The sequence below is a fragment of the Apteryx mantelli genome, chromosome 1 (assembly GCF_036417845.1).
Source record: "Apteryx mantelli isolate bAptMan1 chromosome 1, bAptMan1.hap1, whole genome shotgun sequence".
Classification (NCBI taxonomy): domain Eukaryota; kingdom Metazoa; phylum Chordata; class Aves; order Apterygiformes; family Apterygidae; genus Apteryx; species Apteryx mantelli.
Genome location: NC_089978.1, coordinates 112,515,764 through 112,533,813, shown reverse-complemented (window position 1 = coordinate 112,533,813; position 18,050 = coordinate 112,515,764). Strand labels below are relative to the sequence as shown.

General features: G+C 38.5%; 1 protein-coding gene across 1 annotated transcript in view; it reads right to left on the bottom strand.

The window, feature by feature from the left end:
• The window catches only part of SAMSN1 (SAM domain, SH3 domain and nuclear localization signals 1), a 37,233-nt gene that overhangs the window by 2,605 nt on the left and 16,578 nt on the right, over positions 1-18,050 (bottom strand). The window contains exons 2-7 of the mRNA XM_013948592.2: positions 16,352-16,423; positions 15,622-15,777; positions 13,371-13,491; positions 11,849-12,000; positions 9,263-9,469; positions 8,066-8,216 (exon numbers count right to left, since the gene is read on the bottom strand). Of these exons, the coding sequence (XP_013804046.1) occupies positions 8,066-8,216; positions 9,263-9,469; positions 11,849-12,000; positions 13,371-13,491; positions 15,622-15,777; positions 16,352-16,423 (859 nt within the window). The remainder of the gene's footprint in view (positions 1-8,065; positions 8,217-9,262; positions 9,470-11,848; positions 12,001-13,370; positions 13,492-15,621; positions 15,778-16,351; positions 16,424-18,050) is intronic.

Sequence of the window (18,050 nt, the reverse complement as noted above, 5' to 3'; positions counted from 1 at the left end):
CATCCTCTCGACACCCTCCCTTCAGATACTTGTACACATTGATAAGATCTCCTCTCAGCCTTCTCTTCTCCAGGCTAAACAAAATTACGCTTATTGTTACTCCATTGTAAAATAGTGAGATTCAGATCTTCACTGTTGACTCTGATTTATATTGTCCCAACTCAAGTAAGGCAGAAGGGAAGTCCTAGTTCACAAAGAATTTTATTTTGAAATCTAGCTTAGTTCCAGGTGGAACCCCAAAATTATAAAATTTTCACAAGGAAATTTCCTACCAAAATTTTTTTCAGCTGTAAGCTTTGGCAACATGGGAAATATTTTCAATTTGGATTTGTTTCTACTCATGTAATGTTGTACAACTAAAAAGAATTTAGAAATGAAAAACTGAAATGTTTTACTCTGAAAATATTGAACTGGAAAAGTGTGATACTCAGGACCTTTTTCATTTTATAAATGGGATTTCAATACACTTATTTCACAGAGCATTTTGATAAATTTAGAAACATTTTTAGATTAGAAACAACCTTTTAGATTAGAAACAACCTAAACATTTTTAGGTCCTCATGGAAGTCTTGTAGATTTGCTTGGACTGATTAGTACTGTTTAATATTTTTGAACTTTTAATTAAGTTAATAAAATAATCTGATTTTTGAAGAAAAGAATCCAGGGTCTCAACTCAATGATTTCTGCATAAAGCCTGATGTTATAGGCATAACCTTCTGTATTTAGCAGGAGATCTAGGATTACTTTAAACATTCTTTTCTAAACTTCTATTCCAAGGAATAGAAGTCCCACCTTGTTCCTAGATAAATTAATGGTTAATTGCACTTGCATGAAAAAGTACACCTTTCAGCAGATTTAATTGATTCCTATAACTGTTTGATCTCCTTCTCACTTTACAGAACATAGTTTGCCATGTCAAATGTTATCTCTCCTTGCAGGGAAAATATTTGATCAGGAAGGGTCAAACTGATTTCTGATTTAAGTCAGAAAGGAATTACTGAAGGAATTACACCCAGTGAAGGTATTACTGCTGCTATCAGTAGCAGCAGAAGCAGTTTAGCACAAATAACAGCAGATGCCCAAGTAAAGCCTTGCCTAAACTGTCTCATTAGCTCATTGCGCCCATCCCGGCAGCGCCAGGACGCCCAGCGTCTGCCCAGTCACTGCGAGCCAACCAAGCTCAGCCTGCACCCGTACAAACACCTCCTTCTCTGCAGCATGCAGGTCTCCCACTTCCTCCCCCCTAATCCTCTGATCAGCCATAATACTGCTTGCTAGTACTTTTATCAGCTTCTGTGCAATCATCTGCTGTCCTGTCAAGCAATGACCTAAAAAGTGTTAATCCTGTTTACGTTTTCAAAGTCAGAGAGGAATCTCCATCCACTTTGTTTCTTTTACAGTGGGAAAGAAGACCAAGTAACTAGTGGATTTAAAAAAAAAGTCCAATTTTGGTCAATATATTAGAGCCCTAAAACTAGTTGCGATAATCCAGGTAGTTCCTATGTGACAAACATAGCTTATGTTCTTTCAGAGCAATGCCTTCCCACTGTGTGTTTCACTGTCAGAGATGCAAAAAAGCCAGGAACTGGGATTTTTTTTTAAAATCTGAATTTAGCTTTCAAATAGATCAGCTATTTTTAAATAGCTATAAACTCTGATATTCAGTAGCTATAGGCAAAACTATCTGTAACCTTCTGGAAGGAGGGTATCTTTGTGCAGATCTTTGTAACAAAGCTACCATATGTCCCTGCTAATTTAACTTGTAAGTGATATACAGCAAGGCTTTGAGCTCATGCAGCAAGTGACTTCACATAGTAACAGAAATATTTCAGATCCAGTAGAAAAATAACAAATTTTTATAATGAAAACATATATGGAAATGTAAAACTTCTACCTTCTCCCATAACATTAGGAGAATTTTTTACATGAAAATCTGAAAACCAAAAATGTTCAGATATTTGAGAAAATAAAAAATAGAAAATATAACATTTTCACTGTGAACAGAAAAAGTTGAGGAAAAAACATGTTTAAGAAGAAAAGATGGAAAGCAAACTTTTTTTTTTAAGGCATCCTTAAGTATTATGCAGTAACTACTAAACCACTTGAACAGGATACTGAGTATTAAAAATGTGTAGCATACAGCTTTGGCTGTTGCTTCACAGAAAAAGAAACTGCTTTTTTTTAGCTTTTGGTTTTTACATTCAGTTGTTGTTAATTCCTTCATCTAAAAAATACATGTTCAAGTTCTACGTTAGTAAAGGTAAATTTGCTGGTGTAATCTTTCAGCTTGAGCAGAAGAAAGATACAATTCACAGGAAACAGGAATTGATAAAATTAAACTGCCGTTAGATGTTGCAGAATCATCAGAAATCACTATCTTATCAACAAATGGAAGCCCTATCATTTTTCTATGGTAAAGCAGTTTCATATAAGATAAATAGCTTTCAGTCACTGTTGTCTACGATATAGCCAGAAGAGTCCAAGATATGCATTATTTTGACACGTATATTCTAATACTACTTTACACTGTAGGATTATATTCAGAGTACTGAAAAAAACGTTAGGCTTTTAGCCTTGGCAATAGCTGTGTGATACATATGCATTTTCCTCGTTATTTAGATCTTGGAAATGAACTTTTTTGATGCAGTGGCATAGATGTGCTCTGGCACATAAAGGGAGGGATCTCTTTTTTCTTCTCCAGTTTTCTTCTTCTTTTTCTTCTTCTTTAATCAGTTCAAAGTCCTCATTAGGAGAACACTTTAAGCTTAGGTTTAAAGCAATTCTGCTTGAGAACATACTGAGGTCACAGTGACACTGGTGCACTTATGGCAGTTTAAACCAGATGAGTGGTAGAAGGCTTAGTTATTGTCTTGAAAAAAAAAAAAAAATACCCAGCATTGAGCCATACTTCTTGAATGTGTTCTCTGAGTTTTGCCAGATCCCAGAAGGCAAAAGGGGCTGGGAGGTTATCTGTTACCGATCCTTTAGCTGAGCCACTTCTGTGCCTTCCTGAGAGGTGCTTTGGTATCATACTGATCAGCGTAATAGAGGGCCCAAATAGAACAAAATGCATCTTCAAGGCTGATGTTAGAGCTCCTAAGTAGATATGAAAGCTGCGTATCAACCTGTAGTGCTGGTACCAGTCAGACTTTCTAACCATTAAAATGAAACAAAACCTCATAAAGAATCATTTTAAAGCAGTAAATGGTGACACTCCTTGAAAAAGAAGCAGAGAAACCTGAAGTGGGTCTGTAGACGCATGCAATACTTTAGGGAATCAAAGGAGTAAGTCTTCTATGCATATTTACAGACATGCAAAATAAAAAAAAATTGCACTTGCTGAAGTCAGCTGCACAGCTTCTTATGATTTCAGTAGCAGAGGTTGCATTGACTTCAGTGGGGCCATCTCATCCCAATGGCAAAGATTCTCCAGCTCTCAGAGCAGATTACAAATGGTGGGATACTGAACTGATATGAGAGGAGCTCTATGGTGAAAATAGAGAGGTGAGAAGCTCCTTTTTTCTAAAACCAGGAAGCAAACAGATATACCTGAGAAAAGGTGAAAAATACTAATACTCAAGCAAGGAAGATTTGTTCATTAGCAGCACTCTTTTCCACTAGATGCATATCCCTCAGAAAAGTAACTTTTGGTGTAGGTTCCTGGGGAAATCTGAAAATATTACTTACAGATCAATGAATTGCAACTACCATAGTTCAGGAAGGGAGTGCTACTTTAAGTGCTATTTGATTTTGACATGATGTCTGTGTAATTCCACTTATTTAAAAGGATTGAACAGTGTAAATTGGTATGTTAATTTACACTTGGTGCTAGGTCCTTACATAAGGAATGCAACTAAAACTCAAAGCCATGTCCTTACAGCTATCTACTATCCTGCTGTCCAAGTGCAGTAAATAAAAAAACAACTTTCTGTGCTACCAGCAGTGGGGATTTAGGATCTGGCTCTTACTCAGATATGAAAAGTATGCTAAGGAAGGAATGGATTTGGGGGATATGGATAGAATGATTATCTCAAAGATTACACCAATGCACCTTTTTTTCTGTATAATTAACTATATGCACGTACTCAGTAAAGTCTAATTCTTCTTTCACTGTTTTTTCAGAAGCTTCAGAATAACGTAACCCATTAGACTTCAGGAATTAACCTCTTGACTTGCAGCATGTAAGTGAGAAGAGAATCAAGCCTATTTTATACATGTGCGCACACACACACACACGTATGTCCCAGGTAGCGGTCTGGAAAGAACTTACAAACTTCTTTTATTACTTTATTCATTAACCATCCAGCAACAGCTTCACTTTAAAAATAGCATCCTAGAAAGCACAGACATCCATCTCCTGTCTAGAAGCCATCTGGGAGAAGAATGGAAGGCTATTAAGAAATACTTTCTGAAAAGAGCTTTTTTTTTTTTTCCTCCCCAGCCATGAATTCATGGAACCCACTCATTCTGTGCCAAATATGTAGGTCTGATCAACTTATAGCAACTAAACCTCTAAAACAAAAGAGGTTTGTGGGGAAGGTTGTGAGAAGTTTACAAGACCTTCTCATTCTAGGATAATCTTGCTCCTCAAGTACTTTCACGTGGTGAATTTGAGCCTTCTCAGCTCCCAAAGGTAAAAGTGCAGTGCAGTTCCAGGAAGCAAAATTTGCTTAAAAAACACTTTGTGGTAGTATTTCCTAAGTAAAACTTAGTTTTTAATACCTGGCATGAGCTTTAAGGAACATATCATTTGGAGATGATTGCTGCAGGTCTTTTGGTGAGAAAACTCAATAACAGTTTTTTTCTGCAACATGAATTATATAGTCTCAAGTATACAGTATAGAGAAATCACTCAGCATAACATATAATATATGTCAAAAAAAATCCAAGAAAAGAGAAGAAAAGCCCAGTAAAAACATCTGGACATTTCACAGTGGCAGATTTCACATTAAAGAAATATTAAATCGTAAAATCAACTAAATAGAAGCTATGCTCCAGGATACTTGGCTATTATGAATAATATTAGAGTCACAAAAATTCAGAAGCTCCTGCTTTTTAACTCTGGACAGTACCTTAGACTCCATCCATGAATCAAACACATGCTTCACGGAAATATGAATATAATGCAAAAATGTGGAACTGTGCCAAGTTCTGTGAGAAAGATGGACTTAGAACAGTAAATGTGACCTATGGCATTAGTATTTTTTTTCTACGAATCTTATAAAAAGAATGAACTTTTAACTGGAAGAACGCTGACTTACATCTGGAATATGTCAGTGTATTCTTGGTCAGTAAACAGATTACCTTGTAGCTCTGGGTAATTTTGCTGCTCACTTCTAAGCAATGCAAAAAATCAATTTTAATTAAGAAATCATTTATGCTGGACTGAGTCATGCGTACTCAGGCGTGTGTGTGGGGGGGAATATTGACCTAGGAAAGTTCAGTTCAGATGCAGAATTCACTTATACAGTGGCACCCAATTCTTTCAACCCAATTTTCCAATTGGATTGACAGAAGCACATGGAGGTCAAATGATTGGGGCAAGGTCAGGCAAATGCTGAGCTTATCCCCAAGATCATCTTGACTCCCCATCTTTCATTATAACTGCTTAACAGATGGCTTCTATCAGTTTTAGTCTTTAATATCTTCCTTTTCAGAGCAGGTTGGTAAATCCTGTTCTTGCACTACCAGTCATGTGACAAACATGAACCTTTGGCAACTAGATAAGGCAAGGACTTAATTCAGCCCTGAATCAAGAGAGCATCCCAAACAAAGAAATTATTTGTGTGGCTTGCCTTAAGATATACATGAGTATTTTGAAACTCAATTACACTTAAATGACCGTGTATAGCTAGGACTGTATCTAAAGAGCTGTCTTAGATACTGGTCCCTGTGAGTATTCATCATTTCTAGGAACATTATTTTATTGAATTCAGATACTAGAAAAGTTGGCTATACCTATCTAAGTTGGATGTGAAGCAAATATTCATTACATTTCTTGATCTCAGAATGCAATATTGCTGGGTTTGATGCATGGACCACTTTATAGGATTTAATATTATTATTTCCAGAACTGTTAGAAGAATTTAAACTGTTAAACTACCATACAGATATCATTAGGAATACCGTTCTGCCTGGAGAAAAGTGGCTTGCCCGATGCTGCCAATCAGGAAAAACCCTATTTGGATAATTAGGATAAACTTGTTAATGTTCAGTATACAGGTCATGTATACTTCTCAGGTTTGCTCCTTGCACAGGAATATGTAGAGTATTAAGTGATTAAGACACCTTGAAAAAAAAATTCTTTGTGGTGTCATCTTAAATGGTTAAGAGTCTAAGGCTTCTTGCTATGCTTTTGATTACACAAGGAGCATAAATAGTAAACCATAGCTATACTATCTCAGAATAGTCTGACGCTTGCATGGCCTGTTAAAAACCACTATATTTTGGTCTTGTTCTTCACATTGATGCAAAACTCTGCAAGAACTATAATGTAGCATTTTCCATTAAAGTTTTTTCATGTTAAATATTGATATAGAAAAACAAATGCCATAAAATGTCCAGGAAATACAACAAGGCTAGTTACCAAGATATAGACACACAGATACTCAATTCAAGGGCAAAGCAAGGAAGCGAGCATATTTTCATGTGACTCCCAGCTAGATCTCTGCAGCACAATTCTTGGAGAATCTAACTCTTTCTTACCCATATTAACTCTTTCAATCACTACCTCTGTATAGAGTCCTTCAACAGTTCTCTTCTAGCCCTTCGCCTCACAAAGCTATAGACCAAAAAGAAGTAGTGATCCTGGTAGGCAAAGAAAATGATTTAAATGCTTCTCCAACATGTTTGCAAGGACCTTACCTTCTTTCTGGTATCTATTTAAGAGAACAGGAAAGACTGCATGTATAAATGCGGTCCAGAATCTGCAGCAAAAATTGAATGGATGAGGTAGCCAAAGATATGCTTATAAACTCAGAGAAATTTATGTACTGAAAGCCTATGTGTACAAGCAGGTATGTCTGTATGTATGTACATGTGTTGGAATAAGGAATAGAAATTCACCTATGTATTGAGGAGAGAAAAACTGGACAGCTGAAGATCAACTGATATTAAAATATCCCAGGAAGGCATTGCTTTTCTAAGTCTCTTTTTATATTTCAGATGCTTCACAATGGAGATACTTTTGATCAAGCAGCTACTCAGGATAGGGATGACTGTGCATGAATAGTAATGAAGAGGAAAATCTCTCCTGTTTAGATTGAATATCTAATTATATAGATGCTTAACTGAAGTTTCTAGGAACTTGACACAAATTGTTTCAAACTAGAAGCTAAGCTGGAAATATCATGAAAATATCAAGAGGACAGCATTTCCTGTTCTGTATTCTGGCACCCCCATTCCCAATAAAAGGGACAAGTGAAGAAAACATAATAGCAACCAATACACATCCATGTACACACACACACACAGAGTAAAATCAGTTTTCTGAAGCTCACAGGAAGCTTGAGTCTGTTTTTTCTGTTTGTTTGGTTTTTTTCCAACCCTTCCTACAAGTGACACTGATTGGGCTAGGGATTTAAGTGGGGGGGGTGATGCGCGAGAAGGAAGACTATTCTTCTGCAGACATAACTGCACAAAAATAAAGAAAAATCTTCACTGTACTTTTTGAAAATGGCTCTATTTTGGTTAAGATGCTAGCCCAGAGTTTGGGGCGTTTGAATATCTGCTCTGCCACAGACCTTGTGACTTTTGGCAAGTCACTCAACCTCTCTGGGTGTTGGTTACCCAACCATAAATAGGAGATAATGATGCTTAGTTGCTATTTGCCTGTAGTTTAGGATCTATAAATGAGAAATTTTAAAGCATTCAGGTGTAACTAGCACAGTAATCATGTACATAGCTAGAAGAGATGTATAGTTAGTCATCTAAAAAAATAAGAACACCACCTAACTCCCCATTTTGTATTTAAAAGAAGAATCATTTAATAAATCAATGTAGGAATCACTATTTCTTTAAACATGTTTCTTCAATTAAAATGTGCTCTTAAAGCTTAAACACTTACTGTCATAGTCCTGTAGATTTTCAATTGCTGATAATAATCTTGCCCTGTCTTCTGGGTCTGAAATATTTAATTCAATCAAATGGCTCTCTTGTAGATCCTTTAAGTCTTCTAGAGTTTCGTAGCCATTTAGCAAGAGAGTTGAGGCATAATCCTACAAAAAGAAGCAAGTAAATCCTCTTATAAACAAGCACTATGTTTAGTAAAGGAATAAACACAAATTCTATTTCTTTTTTTTTGTCAGATTAAGAAAGATGGGTTCCATTCTCCAGTCCAATTGATCTGCCTTTGGCATAAAACCAGAGACTGCAAGCATGAGGGGACAGAGGCAGAGATGCCCTGGAGTCTGTTTGGCCATCCCAGAGTCTGTGGCCCAGTTTTCAACCTAGAGTCTGGCAGCAAATTGGATCAGGACAGAGCTCTGCTGTAAATGATATAATCTGCCCAGCTTCTGAATGTTCTTGGGGTCATCTCATAGACTACTTTCCATGCTGGGTCCAGGAGGGCCTCTGAAACAAGGTCTGTTCTGCCTTTGCAAAGAAGGAGCCCTTTGATATATGAGGGAGTGAGAAGCTAGAGAGCCCTCAGCTGTGCTTCATTGCACACGGTCCTCCTTCAGCTGTGTATCGATGTGGTATGAAACTCTGTGTACTCCAGGAAAAGGAGTGTTCACCTCAGCACAAAAGCAATAACCATTATTAGGAATGTTGCTTGTAAATCATGATGTAAGAATGCTTTGAACACCAGTCAAGAACTAGGGTTCCAGAGAGGGAGAGAGGCACAACACAACCATAGTGCAGAAAGAATATTTCTCCCTAAAGATCATAAAAATTAGAAAAAAAAGAATTACAATGTTGGCAATGGAGTCAGACTGCAGTTCTGCCCCCAAGATTTCCATGTATTCACACACCTCCTACCCTTAGGCAGACAGTCACGTTCGAGTTATGGTGACTTGACAAGTCACCACTCCTCAGCTGAGTGCCTCTTTGCATGGACTCTTTTAGCTTAACCAGATCATGTGGTAAAATCCAGTTATACAGACCACTCACATAAGACAAAAGACAGAAATGAAGCTTCTTTACTTTACTGACTTCAAAACTGCTGAAACCTGCCTTTCTAGTTCTGTCTGTAAATTACATCCAAGCCCAAGTGCACTCAAATCAAATATTTCAAATATGACAGGGAAACATGTTTGCTGACCTGCAGATGGACACATTCCAAGAGTTCTTGCAAAGTTTTAGGCTTGGTCCTTTTGCTTCCTCTGTGCAGCTTTATCTTTCTGGGTGCGGTTTCCTCTTCCAAAATAATATCCACGTAAATGAACTTAAAGTTTCCTACTTTGTTGTTCAGCATGCCTGTCCAGATGCCCATGGGGGTTTTACAGATGATGTCTATAATATCTCCTTTCTAGAACAATAAAAAAGAACACCACTGCTTACACATCTGGTTTGTGATATGTGACTTTTCCTTTATGGAGCAAAAATAGCACAGACAGCACAGAATCATAACTAGCCAGAGCAAAGTAACTTTTTAAAATAACCCAGATCAAGGTCCTCTGCTTTTATAAAATCCCAGCAAACAGAATTACAGATAATGGTGTTAGTTCTTATCTCCAAACTTTGCAAAGGAGAGGTGAGGATGAACAGCACCTTCCACTGCTTGTATGCCCTACTTGGTCCTTGAAAGGGGGTAGGGTTACATCCAGCAAGCAACTATTGCCATGGATAGTAGGAATAGCTTTGCCAAAAAAGCAAGAGAGCACTGGGTATTTTCCAAATACATGCTTTATACAGGTTCTCAGCTGGCTCCTTCACCTGAAACCATTTACACAACAATCTTATGATCCAGCATCTCAAGGGTCTCCAAAGACTGATACTGAGCTATGTGAAAAGTGGAGTTTACCCATTTTACAGGAAGAAACACTGTTCTATATTTCTGAAAGGCACTAAAGGACATTTAACTCCCTTAATACCTTTCTGCTATCCCCTTCCCAAAGGGCTGACGAATAATAACTAATAATAGTTATTAACCCAAATGGCTGGGAAAATAGTGTCAGGCACCTCAGCAGAGAGAACTGAAGGCTATAGCTCCACACTTGTGCATGCACTCAAAGATGAGTGCCAAAAAAAGTGAGAACACAGCAACTTCAAGAAGGCTTTTTGGTAAAAATGTTCACAGCCAAGCTGTGGGAATCAAGGTCTTAGATCAGCACAACAGTCATTCTGAGTAATTCTGGTAGCAAAAAGACTCTTAAAATCACACCTCCTACACAATTTGCTCCCATGACAGTAGACTATTCAGCCCTTTTTTCTGGGCAGGAACTACATATATAATCTACACCTTAATGTTATGATAAAGTTATGATAAAGTTATGATATCTTTTTCTTTCCTAAAAGCAAAAAATTATACATTAAAAAAAGATTAAAGTCTTCTCTGAGTTATATAACAAATCCCCATGTACACATTTCATTTGGCATTCTGTTACAAACTTAAAATTCAGACTCATTTTTGTTAAAATATCTGTTATCAACTCAAAACTTTCAAATGTTTTCTGGCCAAGAAATTGCAAGTAAGTAAAGCCACCGCCCTACTTTGGTGCAAATCCAAGTATGAAATTCAGTGTTCAAGTTGCTTGATTTTGTTAGAATATGAAGCTTAAAGCTATGAAAATGTTTGAAATGGAAACTAAAACATTTTTTAAAGTTCTATAAGCACACATATTCTACGCACTTATGGTGAGCTCAAGACATTTAGATGTGGATGAAAATCAGGATTAGGCAATGGCTCCAAGCCAAGTTACAAATGCAGTTTGAATTCAGATTTGGGGTATTGAAATTTTGTGAGATATTCTTAGGGGATTTCAGTCCTAAGTATATTATCTTATAATTTTAAAAGACACCACCTATATGATCCAGCAGAAGTTTGCCATTTCTGGACTAGTTAAACGTTTTTGAAAGAAATGGCCCGTGTGTGGAAGTGGAGTGCAAGTGGTGAAGACTGCAAGTACTGGCAGAGCAATAGCTGTTATCCAGGCCAGAGAGGAGAGAGAGACTGCAATGAGATGTGGCTAAGGATTTTGACAAGAAAAGGCTATGAAGAAGAAAAGATGCTGAAGTATGGCTATAATCTGGATATGAAAGTGTTTAAAAAGAGGGAGGAGAATGAAGTTCAGCTTACAGATGTGACTGATCTGAAGGGCAGTGATATCACCAGTACCTGTGCAAGGAGGGAGAAGAAAAGGACTGGGCCTTTTTAGCACTGTTTAATTGGGCACCTCAGGAGTTCCTTTTTCTCACTGACACAGCCCAGACATCCCTGCCAAGATATCAGGGCCAGGGAATAATTCAAAAGTATGCTTACAGAGAGGCTTAAAGGAATGGCAAGCTTTTCCTTTAAGGACAATGAGTGCCACTGAGTTTCTGATATTCCCCACCTGAGACTGAAAAACTAGGGGGGTGACTTGCATGTCTCATGAGACTCACGTTATTCTTATTCCAGACCTCGCAGTGCGTAGGAAGCATCTTGTGTTTTACTCTGAAGAAAGCTGCATGATACACTGTGACGAGATACCTACTACACGGAGTCCATGACCTAAGAGCCTTTTGCAGCTGTTGGGTTAGTGGCACTGTCTGAACTAAGTCCTTACAGAAACATTGCTGAAACAGATCTGTGTTGCTTTTAAAGTGCACATCCTTAACACTTAAAAATGCTGTAAACATATTCTTCACATGCAAAAATACCCCTCCGGTATGCTTACTGGAAAAGATATCCTGATGGTTGTCTTACCTTAATTTTCAGAGAGTCGGTGTCATAGGGACTTGGTGTGAAGTCGGTGTGTACTTTGGCTCGGCCACAGAACGGCCCACTGTAAGGGACTTCGTCATCAAACCTCAGGCTATCCCTGTTGCTGGTTCCATCAGAGCAGCTGGTGACCCCACCTGACAGAGATTCAAGTGAAAATTTAGATCTCCTGCACTAGATGCCCAGATATCCAATTCTGCACAGCAGCAAAGAGAAAATGTACAAAAGCATAGAATTAAGAAAGAAAGAGTGTGTTCTATATGGTTTTGACATATCCCAGGAAAAATACATTCCACAAAAAACATACTACAAGAGACTGAGCAAAATAGGTTGGAGATCTTTCATTAACATCTTCCCTACAATAATCTTTTTCTGGTGGTGATACTAATAGACTACATATTTTACTTACAGACTTTTTGAAATATTACCTCTGCAGATTAATAATATGTACTCTAAAAGTGCAATTTAGGGAATTAATTCTGCTGAACTTCTCCTGTTTATTCAGAGAAATGAAAACAAGTACTGTAGAAATTGTTTTATTTCATTACAGAGCTAGCTAAAACATCAAAGGAACCTGCATTGCAGAGGGAGATTTTAATCTTATCAACATTTCTGCCTGTCATTTTATCCAAGTCGAGCAATAAAATATCGGCACAGTACTTCAAGCAAATTTGAGCAAGCTCTGCAATATCCCATCCAAATATGTTTTTAGATAACAGAAGCAGTGTGTTGGAAGTAAACTCCCATACACAATTTTCACAAATCACATCGTAGAAAATGATCATAAAAATGGTTTTGTTTGAGGTGATTGCTTAAGTGCACAGCTCCGTCTGAGGGCCAGATTAACGGCTACCTGCAAATGGCCTGCGCTGCAACTTGAGTCCCCAATTACGGCGCATGTGATGCCTGCAGTGACGGCACAGCAACGTCATCATGGACAGCTGTGACCTGCTGCCACAGCAGAGCAACTGATAGATATGTGAATACGAATGCCACTTCTCATCAGAGATTCATCTGCACTCCAAAGGAGACTACCTTGTTGGGTGAGGCTTTTTGGTGGGTTTACAGAGCTCCCCAGCCACCCAGCATTTCAGACAGGCTTCTCACATTGCCTGTCTGCAGAGTGAAGAACAAGCTCACGGCCACCATCCCCAGCTTGTGCAGCTGGACCCAGTAACCACAACTCCACAGGTGCCAGTGCCACAGCAGTGCTAGCCACAAAACACATGTATGGCATATATAGCAGCTACATTCCCCACAGTCCTTGGGGGGTTTGTTTGTTTTTAACTGCTGTTGATATCTCCACTCTTAAAAACACTCAGCTTATTTCTAGAGAGAGAGAAATCTAGTCTAGCTGCCACCCATTTGATCAAATTACACTTTTTTTCTGCCAGACTGCAGATCTCTCTACTATCACATTTTGGATCACCAGCTCTGACACCTCAGACTTAAACAAAAATAATATTGAACCAGTGACTGAATAGAAGTATGGATATCTTATACTTACTAGATGAGCTTTGGCCACTGTTCAGACTGTAGAGACTGTCCATAGAGTCACTGTTTTTTAGGGAGACCTTCTCTGTGTGTATTCCACCACCAGGATCACCGTCATCTTTTCCTTCTTCATTCTTTAATGCAAAATTCAGATGTTAACCACCATGAGATGTATATTATACAAACATTTGTGTGTGTGGGGGGGGTTATTATCATTGCCCTTGCAGTTTAAGTTGGGTTCCTTTATTAAGAACCAGTCTGAGACAGAAAGCATTTTAGAAGTTGATGCATGGCATTAAGGCTGCCCAACACCACCATTAACACACTGATCTTGGAGAAATCACTTGTCTCCTCTCTGCCCCACTCATTTCATTCTATTCTTGTTCAAGTAGCTAAACTGATTCTCCATCTTAAAAGATTGCAATAGTAAATATACCACAGCAGCAACAAAGGCTTAAAATGAGAATTTCAGAGGTAACCAGATAAGATGTTTTTTCTGGTTATCTCTGAGGAGGAAGCACAAAGTTTAATTCTCAAAGCACATGGTGAAGTACAAGCTGACACAGCTATGTTTTGCATTGAACTTCTGAAAAACATGGGCACTTAGAGGCACACTGGATCCCAAGTGAGAGCATTCCAGAGACAGCGTGCACACGTGAACAGCATCAATGCATTTTAGCACCATGCTCAGTAAGTTGCCCAACCCACAGAACATTAGCTTCAAAACCCAGTGCATTTCAGAATTAACAGAAGCCTGTCTCTCACAAAATCTAATGGTGTGGTGTATCGAATCAACCCACTGAGGTTATAACATTAAATCACACCACAGAAATCAAAGCTTATGACATAATAAATTCAAAACAATAAGATCCATACTTCAGTCACAGCTAAGTTAGAGATGATGTAATAGCTAAATGAATTACAATGAGCTTTCAAAGGAAGCAATTTCTTCAGCAAATTGCATCACATTGTCAATGTGCGTGATATCCTGATGCAATTGAGACGTCCTCTAGTACTTAGGATGTTACATTGGAACATCCGGTTCTATTCGGAACACGGTTACTATTCGGAAAAATGTTAATCATTCACCAGTCAAGTGATGAAGTCAAGCAAAGGTGACAGTGCATATATGAAGTCAAGACCCGTACAGGTACATATAAGGCATATCACCAAAATGAAAGATTAGATTGGTTTTCAACAAGGACAGTGCTAGTTACACCCATCAGGAGCACGACCCATTGATTAATCAGTGGACCAGTACTGATTGTCATCAGCTACTGCAGGAATGAAGATTGCACCATATGTGTGCCCAGCCAGATACTTCATTGAATTCCTGTCACGTGAATGGTTGCAGTAAATGTGCAGAATGTAAATGCTGAACTTTTGATTTTTCTCTCCAAAAATCATGGATTGCATCCTCCTGAATTTTAGCACAAAGTACAAACTAAGCTACTAACAGGGAAATATGGTAGCCTGTAAAACACTATATTACGGTTGCAAAGTTTCTTCTTCATTTTTCCTAATTATTTGATATTGACCCATGTATGAGATAGGATGCAGGCCTAGGTAATTTTTAGGCTAAGTCAGGATGACCAGTCCTTTTTCTTTATGTGTTTTAAAATTTGGAACTCATTGACCCAAGCCTTTGAGAAAACAGGGCTTGCAGGGTGTATAAAGGATTGGATGTTTTTATGTTTAATAAAGATAATACCTTGAAGATCACTTTGATTAGATAAGGTAAAAGCAGATAAGGCACAGGAGTTGTCATGCTCTAGGCTGCTGGCTACCCTCTACAGAATGGGCTTCGGAAAAAATTCATGTATTCAAAACATTTGATAAATTCTCCTAATAAAGCTTTTTGTATAGGTTGAGTATCAGACTAGACTGGCCCCTGGGTTCATCCAGCACTCCCGAGTGTTCACATCAAGAGGTTTTCTTGTAATGTTTGTACAGATGTGTAATTACTGATTTTGTAAGACACGCTTCCACTTATTGATGACAAAGCAAAATCTTCAATGATATAAAACTCTTATGTCTATCTTGGGCCTTTATGGTGTGATGTTGTAAGTGTATATGTGCATGTGCATATACACACAGGAAAGAAAGAGTGCATATTAAAAACCGTTTTAATTCAGTATATGTAACCATGTTTTTATGGATTCTCACAACTCATAGCTGCTTGAAACATGAAAAAGGAAAAAGCACATAACATTTTCACTTCACATGCATTATCATCAAATACGATATTCTTGAGCTGTATTTACCATCTCCTCAGAGAGTGCCTTGATGTACTTTTTACCCATCTTTTTCTTCATGGTTAGGGAAATGGCTCTCATCTTCTTACCCAAGCTTCCTCCACTACTTGCTGCTTTACTTTGTACTGTTTCTCCAGCATCACTTATAGTCTCCAGTTCAGATATCTGGTTTGAAATAGAAAAGTAAGCAACAGCTCGCCATGAAAATAAAATCTGGTGTCCTGTAGTAAGAATTACAGAAAAATACTTAGGACACCAATGCCATTAGGATGACTAAAGTCATAGCCATTTTTCTGGGGAATTGTGTACCTAAACAGTTTTGCAACAAACCACTGTGTGTGTGAATGAGAGAAAGAAAATAGGTATTATGCTAGAAAAAGTTGTTTCCCTTTGTCTATGGTCCTTAACCCAAACAAGAGTTGAGGGAATTTATGTAAGGTACTTGAAAACAAACAAGAAACATCTCTGGATTGCGTAAATATATAAGTTACTTTGGGAACATGCCAACCTGAGGTGTACTTTTGTCTTTTTGAAAAATTGTTTCTAATCTTCACATCAAAGTAACAAAATTTACATGCAGTTCTCTTGTTCATTTTCACAAGGACTCAATCACCCAAATAAGAGCCAGGTACATCACTGAAGTTTTCACCAGTGTAAAATTTACCCACAGGTTCTCTCATGTTTTTGCATAACTGTCATGGGAAAGAACTGAACAAAGTGAAGAAGTGGTGGTACAGACCTCAGCTGAATCATCTGCCTTTGATATCGAGTGATGTCTGAAACGGTCAAAGCTTCCAAAACTGCTTGTGCGCTGCAAAGAAACAAAAGACAAAACTTAACTTAGTGACGGTATTTTGTTACATTATGAAGACTTAAATACAACTGAAAGTCACCTGTTTCTGTTAAAAATTCCTTGCAGATTAGTAGACCATGAACAACTACAGTTAACTGGAAAAAAGCTAGGAGGTGACTAGAGGGACAGATTATGCCTGTACAGCTGGAAACACGAAAATGAGTAAGAGAAATAACACTGCTTCATATACGAATTAGATAATGGCTATGATCTGAGTTCTTCTGCATCAGCTCCACAGCAGTTACACACTGACATCAGTGAGTTACTTCTAGGTTACATTGCTCTCTGGGAGGGCAGGATAAAACTATTTGCGTAAGCAACAAGCGAGCTAGAGAGCTGGCTATGGCGCTGTAAACTGCTGCAATTCAGTTTTATACAGTTTTCTTTCTCAGCTGGGGACAGCTGCTGGAGACTGTTGAAGGTCTCTGTCAGCAGGAATTGGCTGGGACCTTTGAGAATTCTGAATATATTTTGTCTGAAATACCTAATTTGGGGAGGGAACTTTGGGTTATTATGTGAAATAAGCTATGTAACAGAATAATCCGGCAGGGCCTATGCTTTTTATCCAATCCTCCAATTTGAAAATCTGGGTACATAAAGGGTACAATTCTTTCCCCTGTGCCGCAGCTGTGCTTAACATAAGAAAGGCTGTACTACCTGAGCTGTGCATTAAGACCGTGAATGGATTGCTCTTATTTCCTTCTGATCTGGGCTCTTTCCGACGTGGACAATCGGCACGGTAAGGATGGCACAGCACATTTTTGCAACAGGGAGAGTTGTTTCTCACACAGAGCTACCTGCTGGGCATCCCCAGGCAGAATCCCCTGGCACTGCCCCCTGCCGGGTGGGCAAGCTGCACAAAGCTGGCATCGACGACGAGTCAGAAGTCCCTGGTGAACGTCTGGAACTAAACCACAGCCAAAATTCTGACGTTTATCAACAATACAGTATCTTTTAAGGGCTTGTTTTACATTTTCACTAGTACTCAATACTAAGTCAAGACCAACTCCTTCCTTTAATTTTCAGTCTTGTATAGTAAATGGAAGTCTTTTAATACAGTATCAGATTCCTTGAACGGGATTTATTATCTTATACTATGCAATATCATCTCAGTATATATCTCAGTATCCAAAATCCTCTCTGGAGGAAAGAACACTAAACTAAATGCATCTTGAATGATTTAATAAGCAATGATTCAAAACTACCTGGTTACAAGATTTCCCTGTATGGATTCTTCCATTTATCTCACCCATGTGATTTCAGCCAAAGTGCTTCCTTGCTCCATTGCTCTCTTCCCACCCAGCCGTACAAGCACTTTCCTCATCTGCCCCAGGTTTCTACAGTGTCCGGCATGCCCCTTTCCCCTGGCATCTCCGCTAACTCCTTCAGCTTTCCACCTGGGAATTAACTGCACAAGACTGAGAAGGGCCTGCTAGCTCTTTGGCCTGGTCACCTGTTTCAAGAAGCTTTTGAGTCTTCTCTGTCAGGTCAGAGCCTGAATATCTGACAGTTTTCATGAGTTAGTCCCAGATGTGACCGAGGTAGATCATCCTTTGGGAGACAGATGAGGAGGAGGAAAGGACTG